Source organism: Battus philenor, unplaced genomic scaffold (genome assembly GCF_028537555.1).
Source record: "Battus philenor isolate CCGP_79_NKW_IND1 unplaced genomic scaffold, ilBatPhil1.0.hap1 SCAF_3, whole genome shotgun sequence".
NCBI classification, from domain to species: Eukaryota; Metazoa; Arthropoda; class Insecta; order Lepidoptera; family Papilionidae; genus Battus; species Battus philenor.
This window is the reverse complement of record NW_027181693.1, coordinates 1,265,379-1,279,691: the sequence shown is the minus strand read 5'-3', so window position 1 is coordinate 1,279,691 and position 14,313 is coordinate 1,265,379. Positions and strand designations below refer to the sequence as shown.

General features: G+C 34.8%; 1 protein-coding gene across 1 annotated transcript in view; it reads left to right on the top strand.

Annotated features, from left to right (window-relative positions):
• The window catches only part of Obsc (Obscurin), a 169,254-nt gene that overhangs the window by 75,628 nt on the left and 79,313 nt on the right, over positions 1-14,313 (top strand). The window contains exons 5-8 of the mRNA XM_068770296.1: positions 2,482-2,610; positions 9,641-9,811; positions 10,242-10,253; positions 10,299-10,464. Coding sequence (XP_068626397.1) covers positions 2,482-2,610; positions 9,641-9,811; positions 10,242-10,253; positions 10,299-10,464 — 478 coding nt within the window. The remainder of the gene's footprint in view (positions 1-2,481; positions 2,611-9,640; positions 9,812-10,241; positions 10,254-10,298; positions 10,465-14,313) is intronic.

Genomic DNA, 14,313 nt, shown 5'->3' with positions numbered 1-14,313 from the left:
GTTTGTGAGGCTTCGTAAATTTCGTTGATTTAATGCGTCGTATATCATAAGTTAAGTGCGTTGACCATTTTATCGCTGCGTTGTTAGAGAAATCGTGTATATTTACTTCGCTAATAAGATAATTAAAATATTTATTATTTAACCCAAATATACACACATACATGCGCACGGAACAACACTTACACGGTTACATACATACAGATACACGTACATATGTAGCTTATTGCTCGCAGTAGCAAAGCAAGTTTTTTATACTATACTCTGTGTTAAAAAAATTATGGTGAATTTTTTACAAAAAAATAGGTTGTACTGTCTATAACATTTGCCAAGCGTCTCTTTATCAAAAGCTGGCATTTTGAAAGATGTTTTGTATCTCAAACTCATCAAAAATACCTTGTTTTTTGGAAAAAGCGTCAAAAACTCGACTCATATCGTTCCGGAACAACCGTATTCGTATGATTTGACTCCGTGCGATTTCTGCCTATTCAGGATACTCAAAAGGCCAATGCGGGAATGCAGTTTTTACAGAATTGAGGAGATAAAAACCGAATCAAAGAATGCATTGAAGTATTTACCGGAAAAAAAGACTGTTCGACTGTTTTGAGGACTGAAAGTGCGTTTTATTAAATGAGCATTACTTTAAATGGAATGTAATTGATTTGGAAAATAAATAAATAATTTACGTTTTTTTAAATAATTCACCTTACTTTTTGATCGCAGTATTATATCAGTAGAAAAAATTACAAAATGTATTAAAATACACACGAAAAGTTATCTACTTGACTAATATTTCAAAGATAGTATGCCTTTTATAAAGTTTTCGGAATATAGCTGTCAAAAAATGAAAAGCTTTCCAGATGTATTAATGTAAAAGAATAAACAAGAGCAATGTGTTTCTACGAAACTTTGATTCATATGTATTTATAACATTAACTAAGTTCTAGAGTAGAGAAAATGGGCAGCGATATCACAGCGGTATAGGAGTTAGACTTGCGATCATAAGTCATGAGTTCGATTTTCGGAATAAAATCCTATGTAATTCACACTTTGTACCAGTGGCGTACCTAGGGGGGGGGGGGGTGCGGCACTTACCTTGGGGCGGCATTTTTTATATTTACTTATAGTTGTAAAAAGCAACTTTTTCATTTCAAATTTATTTTCTTTCTTGAATAATAAATAATTATTATAAGTTTAATATTGGATTTATATAAATTATGATTAACTTTATGATTTCGAATATTATTCCTCGGTGTATATAAGTAAATGCATTTTAGTGTAAATTTTGGATTCTAATTCATGAACAAGATAATAATTTTATTTTATTCATTAAAACTCGTTGAATTTGTAAAAGGATCTTTACGACTTTGTTTGGCAATTTTTCCTAACTTTTGATGTCAGTTTATGAATGTCATTTCTTTTGAAAAGTTCGGATGATTACTTTGAAGTGATATATCAATATTTTTTTAAATCAAAAACCACTATTTGATTGACATATAATAGAAAAGGCGGCAAACTGTAGATCGCACCGGGCGGCAAAAGTTCTAGGTATGCCACTGCTTTGTACATTAATTACATAAGATTGCTTACAAAGAAGTTTACATAGAATGTACAACAGTGTTCTCAGCATACCATAATACCACACGGATTGCCCAACCACCTACCACGCGTGGTGATTACGGTATATCCCCCAATAGACATCTTTTTTTAAATTATGTTTCATTATTCTTCTTTCATCCTTCTTAATTTCTTGGATACTCCGCTGTCCACAATCTCTTTCTTTCCTTGTCTGTCATATCTTCTTAAACATATCGCCTTCCTTCTTTCTCTTGTCATTCCTATATCATAGAACATTTCAGTATGACAGTTTGATTTACTCGTATACCTTTTAGATATCTTTTTTTATAATTTCCCCGATTTTGGGACCTCTTGTTCACCTATGTTATTTATGGGACATGGACGATTTCCATTTTTTAATGTTTTTTTTACTTTACTTTTATTTCTATACTCTTCTGTCATTCTTCACATGATCTATCTTTTTTTTTCCTACGTTCTACAATTCTTGTCTTTCTTTTGCTTACTTATTATCTTTCGTTCATCACGTCATTCCTTCCACTCATTTCTTAGTTTTGATAAAATTTTTACATATTTATATTCATTTATGCTATCACCATTATTACAGTGTACTTATTTCATAATTTATCATAGATTTTTTGGTTCTATTTTATTAACCTATAGATAGATATCTTTGGAGTATATACCTTGCAGTGCGTTGAACCGATGACGACAAGAAATAACAAGGTGGACAAGACCTTGTTAAAATCGTCGGCATGTCCACAGACAGGTCCTATTGAAAATCTTTGATGGAGGCATTTGTCCAACAATGGGCGTCTTACAGAAATGATGGTGATAATGTTGTCTAGTTTAGGTGATTGTTTCTTTTGTAACATGTCTTTAAATTTTTATCATATCATCGTATTCCAGATGGTTGGTGAGGGTGGTTGAGGATGTAGAAGACGGTCAACTGAGGACACGTCAGGGATGGGTGCCTGCTCATCTACTAAAGGAGAAACGACCCGAACGAGATCAGACCGCATTGGCAGCCAGGAGACAGTTAGTATAGTTTTTTAATAATCCATCTGTGAAGTCTTAGATTTGTAATTATTTTAAGCCATAGATCAGGGGTAGCCTTAATATCACGAGCTAATTTTCGAAATTTGAAATTTTTCAATAGTAACGTTTTAAAAAGGTACTTTTTTTGGAAAAGTACAAAATATATACATTGAAATTAAATATTATAGTAATTTAAAAAATCGAAACTTACGTAACGAAATCATTTTAAAATATAACTTCATAAAAATTAAAAGTGATCTCACTTATATTTATCGCTAGCTACAAATAATCCTTCAATGAGTCGCAGGTTGGCCACACCTGTCATATTATTTTACATACAATAGCCAGTTACACATAGATTGAAAACTATTAAAATTTTAAATTGACGGATGCCATTTTTATCATCAGTCAGGAAGCTAATTATTGTCGTGCACTCTTTATAAAACTATATTTGTAAAGAGCAACTGTTGAGTTTCAGAACTGCCTTCCGAGCTGGTGGTAGCTTCCTGTAGGGACAGCAATGCCGACATTTTATGTTAAATGACGTTTTTAAAGTGCATGTAATTGCCTATTATTCGAATAAAGAATATTTTTATTAAATCAAGCCAGATACAAATATTACCAAAGATAAATAAAACAATATATTTTTCTAGTGCTCATGTGTTTAACAAAATTTTGTGAGAGGTGGTAGGTTTTCAAATAACAAATCTGCCATATATAATATTATGCCATAGATAAAAGCAGAGTAGCTGCGATACGTACTGGTGTCTCCATCAATTTGAGGAAATTTCACACCTACTCCAAACAATGTTCTCTCTCCTTTTTCAAACAATGGCAATAGCAATTTCTTCGCTTATACGAAACGACTTTTTATTCGTCTTTTGTTTTCGTCATCGAATTTTATATCTTCAAATTTGAATTTAGAATCCGTAAGCTAAAATCAGCCAGGTGCTCATAATAGATCGTAAAATAAAATCTAAATGCTACTTTCGAGATAGTCCACTTCGACCAATCCCACGGTTGTCTAAATATTCGATCGTAAAATTTTAAAAACACGTTGTTATACAGGTCATCGCCTCATGACCGACTCGATAACTCATAAAACTAGGTTTTTGTGCTGGAATTCCAGCTGTAGCAATGCACTGAAACAGTGGTAGTGTTAGAGTAAAAACACCTAATATAACTACACGGGGTACGACAGTTATAAATACCTTCTAGTGTTATATTATTGCTAATTTAAAATTCGAACGCTGTTTATAATTCGGGCACTAACTGAAGGATAGTCGACCACTGCCATTCTTTTGTGGTCAATCTAATATATAAAATTCTCGTGTCACGGTGTTCGAACTTGAACTCCTCTGAAACGGCTCGACCGATTTTTACCCAATTTTATATGCGTATTCAGTAGGTATGAGAATCGGCTACTATCTATTTTCCATACTCCTAAGTGATAAGGGTGGTCCACCCCTATTTTTTTTAAACAATTTTTTTGGTTTTTATTTTATTATGATACAGCATACCAAAATACATACAACCCTAAATTTTCACCCCTCTACGATTAACCCTTATTTTTTATTTGTTAATTAAAAACTTTAATTTTTCTTGCAAAACAACGTTTGCGGGATCAGCTAGTTATTCTTATAAAAACTCTAATAAATATACCCTGACATAGATTAAAAATAGATTTTTTTATTAAACAAAGCAGAAAAAATTTCATCATCATATTTATGATTAGCAGTCAGCGGATACACGCCAATTGTAAGACACAGGTCTCCCCAAAAGATCGTCACGACGACTTCACGCAACCTTGACTATGTGTGAGCAGATCTACCACGCGCGCCGCGTCTACCTGCTTGTGATGGCCATTCGAGAACCTTTCCACTCCAACGGCCTTCGTTTGCATGGATGATGACAGGATTGGCCGCCTAGTACAACTTAAAACGAGCAATTCTTCCAGCTACGTCAGTGACCATGGTTTTTTGTGGATCGCTTCATTTCAGTTTCGTGGCAAAAAATTGAATATAAAAGATGAAAAGACGTACCTGGAAGAGCAGTGAAGGATGTCCACCTACGTCGTGGACAGACTACCTTGTTAAAGTCATCGGAAAAGGCTGGATGCGGGCCGTTACTGGACTTATTGGAAATCTAAAGTGGACGCCCATGTCCAGCTGTGGGCGTACTGTGACTGAAACATGATGATGACATACATAGTAAATGCAGAGTCATTTAACATTTTGGTAATACCATATTGTTTACATGAAGTTATTTTATCAATTATTCTTAAAAATCATATTTTTATATACTTTAGGAAAACGTAATAAATCTTCATAAATAAGAGTTTATAGTAAAATATACATCTAAATGCAAAACTCTAATATGGTTCCACCTATTCTGATATTTATTTATAATATTTTCATTAATACATGAGGAAGGTTCTAATGGATAAAAAAAATAAAATAAAAAATTCTGGAAAAATTATAAAAAAAGATATAAACCATGGGTCATATTAAAAAAATGTCAGTCAAGTAGGATTAGACCTATAAAAACATCCATACAGTTTATTTAATGAATGCAAGAAATGCAATTTTTTTTTGTTTTGGATTGCGACATGCCAGTAACTTAAAAATATAGTCAAGGAGTTAGATTATTTAATAAAGTAGGTTATATATTTGCACATTTAAAAAATGATTCATACACGCTGCGTACCGCACGCGAATAAATTATTTTTTTGTTCATTAATTCTTGTCGTTATCTTCCTAAACGATGATACATTGGCGGCCATTTTGAAACGTGTTTTAAATTTATTTATCGTGTGTTAAATCGGGATAAATACTTTGAAGATTCTCTTTTATGTTTAATTTATTATTATTCTTAATCTCCCTTTGATTTATATTATATTACAATAAAATCTATGTATTTTTCTCTTTAAACTTTCAGCATGCGTTCAACGCCTTTCATCAGATTTAAAAAGAATGCCTTCTATACTTCGCCATAATTTCTGTTGCACGGTTTTGTTTTGTGTAATTCCGTCACCCAACACCCTGCAGCAAAACAAAGTGTGTAAGAAAGTGTGCACTTCCAATAGACAAGCGATATTTAGATTGCTTAACATCAGGAGAGATAGAAGTCAAATGTGTAATAATTTCATAAAAGGTAGTTTTATTTTTCTTAAACGGCAACACTACTCGACCCCGTCACTCTTTTGTGACAACTTCCAATAAAAGAATTGAGAGTGGTGGAGTTGAAACAGCGTTTTGACTATTGAGTCGGAAGCTCGGTCTCTTGTTCAATAACCATCAAAGTGATAAGTTTTCTAGTGGAAACTATGCTAGTTGACCTATAAGAGTATTAAAAGTGAAATAAAAGTATTTACTGTGCTGTGAATTGGGATTTTTCTGATAAACGCTTCGCCTATAAAGGATAGAAAAAATGTCACTTTTTCGTGTTCATCTTCTAGAGGAAGACCAGCTCTTCTCCATGCACTTTTAACATATGGATACAGTGGCGTAGCTAGGGGGTGGCGAGCAGGGCGGCCGCACCAGGCACCACAAGCAGGGGGGGCACCAAAGTTGAAAATAATTTTTTAGAATTGTTTTTTTTTTGAATGATAATAAAATGTTAAAAGAAAAATGAAAACCATAATTTAAAGTAAATAACATAAAAAGAATATCGAATTTTACTATTTTTATGCTAAAAAAGTTGTTAAATAATATGAACATTAAAAAAAGTAACAGTACAAATTATAATATACACAGTGTTTAAGCCTTTTATTCGCAAAACACATAGTGTTTTTTAAAAGGGCCCTAAATCACAAAAGCACATATCTGTGTTTCAAACTAGTCGACACTATTGATTTTGAAAATGTGGTTAATGACTTTGCAGGCCAAAAAGCGAGGAATGTTCGTTTTTAAATTTTCCCAATTAAATTTATTAAGATCTTATGTTATATTATAATTTTGAACTAAAAAAAATAAATATATTAACTACATTCTGTTCTGAATTTTGAAATTATTCAGACTCTTAAGGGGGGGGGGGAGGGGCACCAAGCCCCCATCTGCCCCAGGCCCCAAATACCATAGTTACGCCACTGTATGGATACAACAGTTAATGCTATACTCTTCAAGACGACAAGATCCTCGAATGGAAGCACTCAAATACATCAGACGCGTCCAAGGCAACATTGTCTGTAGGCCAAATATGTTCACCCATTAATCTTGTCTATACGAGAATTATAATTGTACATATCTGACACGTGACAAGGCTAATTGAAATCACATCCGCATAAAATGCACTTTGGCAAATCACAGCACACTCGAGAAATGCATTCGTTGCAGTTTGTGAACCATTTGCAAGACGCTGAAATAATACGAAGGTTTACAATAGGGTGACCATGTGTATTTATTACTTTATTTTCCTTTAATATAACCTAACTAATAGTAAGTACAGGAATACTTGAGGTAAACCTTTGTTAAGCTTACGTTAGGTATGCCTGTGTTTATATTTTTGATTTGTTATTATATTTTACTAGCTGATACCGCAAACGTTGTTTTGCCAAAAAAATTAAAGTTTTTAATTAACAAATTTTAGATAAGGGTTAATCGTAGAGGGGTGAAAATTTAGGTTTGTATGTATTTTTGTATGCTGTATCATAATAAATAAAAACCAAAAAAATTGTCTAAAAAATTAAAAATAAAATTTAGGGGTGGACCACCCTTATTACTTAGGGGTATGGAAAATAGATAGTAGCCGATTCTCAGACATACTGAATACGCATGTAAAATTTGGTAAAAATCGGTCAAGCCGTTTCGGAGGAGTTCAAGTTCGAACACCGTGACACGAGAATTTTATATATTAGATTATAATGTTATATAATATTTTTACAGATATCATATTTTTGTACAAAAGATAAGCCATATTATTAAATGTTTATTCTATGTTCGGTGTTTGGCACTAATCGGTGTAACATAACTCCTGAAAATGCCCCGTGGAGGGGTAAAACACGTGTTGAGTGAATTAACGGTGGCGGTTGTGTAGTTCGCATTGTTTGCCGCATACGCATTTGTGAGCGGGCTGGCGGGCGGTGCATTTCATTGCACAACTACCACTGCATGTGCGAAAGTGGCTAAATATTGGTCCTTTTCTTACTTAGGATGGACTTCCGCGAGGTAACGCCTGATTCCATTAAATATTCTATGTTCTTCTTTGCGTCATCAACATCATCAACAGATGAACATAGGCCTTCCTCATGGATTTCCAATCGCAACGTTAGGAAGCATCCGCATCTGGCATTTTATGACAAACTTAACAAGGTTGTCTGTCAATCTTGGACGGATGTCTTACACTGCACTTGCCACTCTCTGGCCTCCGTTCCAGAACCATCGAGTACCAGTGGTCTGTCCACTGCTACTTCAACTTTCGTATGTGTACGGAACACTACATTTTTGAAAATTGACTATGATTTTGCCAATTAGACCAGAAATTGGAGACCATGTTTCTGTAAAGAACAAGTGTCAACATAGAACAAAAACCTTACGTTCACTTTGACGAAGGCATCCAAAATTATTTTATTAACATCAAATCATTTACATATCATCGTATAACATGGTCACCCTATTTTGATACTTCGCAAAGTGGCAATAAATCGCGTCAAAATTAATCACCTCGCGATCTCATTACGTGATCAACCCACTGGCAGACGTTTTGTGATAATTTATGAACTGTTCCAGAATGATGGTATATCTTCACCACGTGTTTGAAGGAAACTCTATCGTTAACTAAATTATTTTTAACTGTAAAACAATGAATAAATCATTTTGCTATGACGTCTTATTGATTATAAAAATCGGGCATTTTTTGACGGTAAAAGAAAGCAGCTCGATCTATAGACTCCTTAAAAAGGCCAGACAAGAGATTGGTAACGATGCTTTAGTAAGAGATAAGCTTCAGAGATTTGAGCATTGTAGAAAAGCTGCCACTTTTTCCATCTGCTCTGTTCTTCCATCAGACAACAAGATGCACGGATTCACGACATCCGCACACGGTTGAAATTCCTTCCACCCGCACCAAGTGTTCGGTTACTACTTTTATAGTTCGAACAGCTTAAAACTAGAAAAACCTTCCGGCGTCATAGCTTGCAACCAACAATAACTTGAGAGACTTCAAGTCAAGAGTGGAAAGGCTTCTTTTATGCAAGCATGTAGCATAGTAAACCTCGTTAACACTTAACTTCAGGCGAGACGGAGGTCAAATTATTATTTTTTGTGGCCCCTACTATTGGGGACCTCTCCTTCCACCCCCTATTTAATTGGGAACAAGGTTTTGTATTTCTTAATAATATTTTCACTTGAATTTTTATTTTCATTCTCGTCTTCCATAGTACATAATACCTTTTTTTCCTCCTTCTATCATTCTACAATTCCATCTTCCTTTCTCAATTATTCCATTCCTTTCGTACATCCTCAAACACTTCAGTTATCCATAGAAGAATAGAAGTTCTCCGCCCGCCAGCCCGCTGATTAATGCGCATGCGGCAAACAATGCGAATTACACAACTACCACCGTAAAAAAAAATAACTCAACACGCGTTTCATCCCTCCACGGGGCATCCTCAAGGGTAATGTTACACCGACCAGTGCCAAACATCGAGTCTGTTTGGCACTGGTCGGTGCACCATATTGCACGACTACTGCTGCATAGCGGAAGTAGCTATGTATTAGTTCCTTTCTTACTTAGGATGGACTTCCGCAAGGTAACGCCTGAATCTATTAGATATTTATGAGACAGTATACGGGAACAGTAAAATAATTAGAATATCAAGACTCGGAAAACCAAAAATGATATTTAGTTTTTAAAGTGGTCTCCATCTCTTCCACTTATGAGGTTTTATCCACGGCATTATAAAACGCAACCACTGCTTCTTCAGCGTCTTGAAACCGTATTCCACAAAGTGTATTCTTTATTATTCATTTAAAATTACTTAATATTTTCTACTGAACTTTTATCTAAGAAGGATAATAAAAAATTGTTGCAGAGCTGTTGTGCGCGAACTAATCGAGACGGAGGAAGAGTTCGGTCGGGACATGAAGCAGGTGGTGGCGAACTACATGCGACCTCTGGACAAGGCCACCACCCCCAAATCGGTGTTCGACAACCGAGATCTCTTATTCTCAAACTTTCGGCAAATCTGCGAGTTTCATAACACGTAAGTTAAAGTTACAGAGGTTCTGCAGGTATTTCTTCTTTTCCTTCTGTTATTGTTTATTCAAAGATCATCACAATTACCGGTCTAGTGCATGCACCTAGCGACTTCATGAGTCCTGGATGTTCACTTCTGGAAAATCTAGGTGTGACAACTGTCATTAAAATAGAAGATATAATGACAGTAACAGACGAAACACTTCGTATAGTGAAGTGCAATGGAACACCGCGTTGACATCGCCATAACGCAAAACTATAGAAGCCCTTAGCTTTGTAACTTGGTCAATATAAAGGTTCCGTATGAAACAGCTATGCAATTCACTTAACTAAACAATTAGGAATGAGATATTTTATTTCAGTTAGGATAGATAAACTATCTCTAGTCCTAAAATACTAAGGCGTTGTAGAAACCACAGGCTTTTTCCAATAAATAGATCCATAGGAAGGCGATGATAATGAAGTGATCTAGTAGAACGAACTCTTTTCCTTAGATCCCTGCTAGAGGGCATCAAATACTACGCAAGCGAGCCGCGGCTGCTTGGGCGGGCACTCTTGCGCATGGAGCGGGAGTTCGACAAGCACGTGGCGTACTGCCGGGACGAGCCGCGCGCGCAGCATCTTCTTGCTAACGACCCCGTTGTTCACAACTACTTTCAGGTAAGTCCATCATCCACCGGGCAGTTTACGACCAAGGTGATAGTCAAGTTTTAAAATTTGTTTAAAACGCCATCTAGCGAATAATATTTAAACTCATATAAACTTAAAGCGCCATCTGTTGTTTCAGTTAGGTTTCATTATGAAAATTCACAGCGCATTCGTCGATCGTTTTCTTTAATTTACCTAATAGATGTCGCTGTAAGCATTCCTTTTATATTAATTTTTTTAATTAGTCTCTTATTCAATATTTTGTAATGAACGCATCTTTTTTGTTATATATAAAACTTTACTGACCATATACTATACTATATACTAAGTCTGTGTACAAAAGTACTTGCAAAAATTATGTAATTTCAAAATCGTATTTAAAATTAAAATCTTAAAGTGCAAATTTTACTTACATAGAAGCTGGTTAGGCGGGAAGATATATATTGACATATTTAAATATATGTATTATACTATATTTATTTACCACTTTATTTAGTAGAAGTCGTTAGCATATTTATATCAAGTTTTTTGCTTATCATCAAAATTTTATTTTCCATTTCTATATGTATTCTTTCTCTTTTATATTATTTACTTATTTCGCTAACTTTCATTGATATATCTATTCACCGCTCGAATGGGTAACAGTTAGAAAATGCCAAATGGATTTAGTTCACCGTTATATTGTGTAAGAAGTGTTCAAATAAATAAATCATGCCAACAATCGCCATTTTGAATTATAAATGATCTATACTTGTCAAAGATCATAAATTCTCCTTTATATAAATGATTCATTTATAGTTCCCAGTTCAAGAATAATCATAGATCAATAATTAAGATTTAATTAATCCTGCGCATCTTGACCGGCGCGAGCCCGGGCGCGGCTGTGGATTCTTGGCAATGCGCCAAACACTAGAATAGTTCTTCGTACGATCGCTGTCAATCGGCACTGTCATGGCGCGGCCAATCGGCTAATATTTCGCACAGGTTCTATTGAAAATAGTTTAATTATTAAATTATAGATAATATCTGTAATATTGGAGAATTTAAACCAACAAGTATAACACAAAATTACAATAACAGTAATTTAGTACGAAAAGGACCAATATTTAGCCACTTACGCACATGCAGTGGTAGTCGTGCAACAAAGTGCACCACCCGCCAGCCCGCTGATAAATGCGAATGCGGCAAACAATGCGAATTACACAACTACCACCGTTAAATCACTCAACACGTGCTTCACCCCTCCACGACGCATCTTCAGGAGTTATGTTACACCGATTAGTGCCAAACACAGAGTCCACTCTATTAATTAAATATCATTACCTTAGGTGGGTTAGGGGGGGTTAAGTCAGGTCTTGTGGGGTGAAGTCAGGTGTGGTCAGATCTTGGTGGGAATCGCTATATGTAACAATAGCATTACCTTTAAAATGCCAATGCCATCTGCTGTGTCAGTGGCAGAACACCAAGTTTAAAGCAGAGCCCTGGCCAGTCCGAGTCACCTCACTTCCTCGTCGTCCTTCCTGTGAACTGCTGCAACTCCAAGGTTCAGCTGAGCTAAAAGTGCAGAGCAAAAGGCGAATCTTCAACGCTTTACAACAGAAATAACTCCCTAGGGAGGCAACCTGACATAAAACCGAGCATGCCCGCAGGCTCCAAGGTGGCAGTACCACCAGCAAGCTAGGGTATAGTGGGCTAATCACATGCTTACCCGTAACTATACGATTAAAGAAACTGAAACAGTACATAACCGGACTAATCTTGTTCGAGATGGCGACGTACCGTGAACGCCCTCTGCCCCATCTTGGGGGCATGGGAATAAATGAAATGAACCACACGTGTACTAAACGTTCAAAAGTACGAAAATAATTTTAAAATTTTAATTTATAATAGAAATTATAATGAAAGAAACCGTAAATATATACATACCATAAAATAATTTATTTTGATTACGTAGTTTTAAAATTCATTGCAAAATAATAATAAAATTAATATATATAATATATATATATATTTATATATATATAATATTATATATAGAGTAATTTTATATATGTGTGTGTGTGTGTGTGTATATATATATATATATATATACACTTGCAGTTCCTCGTCCCTTATGTATATAATATCGTAAAGTCAAATCTTAGCTTACCTCTATAAATCTCCAATCTAATTTATATGGTTTTAGAGATATCGTAATGAGTCGCTAGATATATGAAAATCTTTATGCATATATACATATACATATACTAGCTGCCACAACAGAATATGTTCTATCAATTTAATAAATGAAGCGCGTTTCAGAATAAACACTTCATATATTACGCAACGATTTATTTGATTTTAATTGACGTCAATTCTTTGACAGATAGTGACGGATGTGTTTTAATTTACTCTGTGGTTTATGTGCGATTATAAGCTATTAGGGGGGCGGAGGTGAATTAAACATCCGAACACAATGGGAAAGAAAAAGATAGCCAAGTTTGATCGAGATGTTGTATTCACATATTTACGAAGAGTATTTACAATTTACATTACCTAACTCAGTGATTCCCAAAGTGTTCTATATCGACCCCTGGGGGTCTATGACAAACCTGCAAGGGGTCTACGTAAGCGAAAAAAAATTTGGGGGTCCATGAAATGAAAATGGGGGTCCACGATAGTGGATCTCAACACATATACTGACAGTACTTATTTACTTATATCATACTATGTTATAATATCAAAACATTTACATTATTTATAAAAGTACCTATGAAGTTAAAAATTTGTTTATTTAATGTTACGCATATGTTACATAACAGATACAAAATTTAATTTTAAGTAGTTTTAATTTAAGTTCAATTAATAAATGTATAAATTAACATATGTTTTTACTTTAAGTTTTTAACACTAAACTTCACTACAGTTAGAAATTTACAGGAAATCAATATCAGGTAAGTAGGGGGTCTACCCAACACGGAAAAACATGGCAAGGGGTCTACGACACAAAAAAGTTTGGGGAACTCTGACCTAACGCAACGGCAGCGAACACATTACTGATGGCGTCCGAATTCAAATCGGCGTTCGAAATAAATTAAAAATCGAACACCCAAGAATGATTATTTAAATAAAAATGTTGTGACCCTAGTGGCCAGTAACAGTTAGTGTGAGAGATATTTATTTAAATAAGAAACTACTTCATGCTTTAACTATGTTACCGGTCTCGCGCCGGCGCGAGATACGTACCTACCAACTATTATGAGCTAATACGACTTCGGCATCGCGTGAAGTAACATTCTAACGCTTTTGCACTGCCTTTGAACTTTCTAACTCCGTTGTTGAACTATTGGTTAATTATCTTTTATAATTACTTTTCATTGCGCCTGCAATATTAGTTCTAGAAAAGGTCTGCCACGTGTTAAAAACGCGAGACTCGGCACTGACAGAGAATTCCTTTCTAAGTGCCGGTCTCGCGCCGGTGCGTGATAATTTTGATTTCCTTTTTTTTTTATTTTAAATAAAAAAAAAGGAAATTAAATAAAAAATAAGTGTGATACAAATTTGAATTATTAAGCAAATAAACAACAAAAAAGAATGTTTGCTTCTGATTGACTCCCATGTTAAAAACACTGGCTGTCTATATGAAGAAAAAAAACTACACTCCATTATATACACTATGCACTCTATTGCACTTAGCAACAATACATTTGGCAAATCATCTTTATTTATTTAGATAGATCAGTCGTCATCTTGGCGCCTTATTGTGCTGCCAAACAATAAGCGAGCGTCTTAATTGAAATGCATTTAATGCACACACAGTTTATATACTCGATTTGTATTTCAAAATTTGGTAAACCTGAATCATCCAAGTATTAATATCAT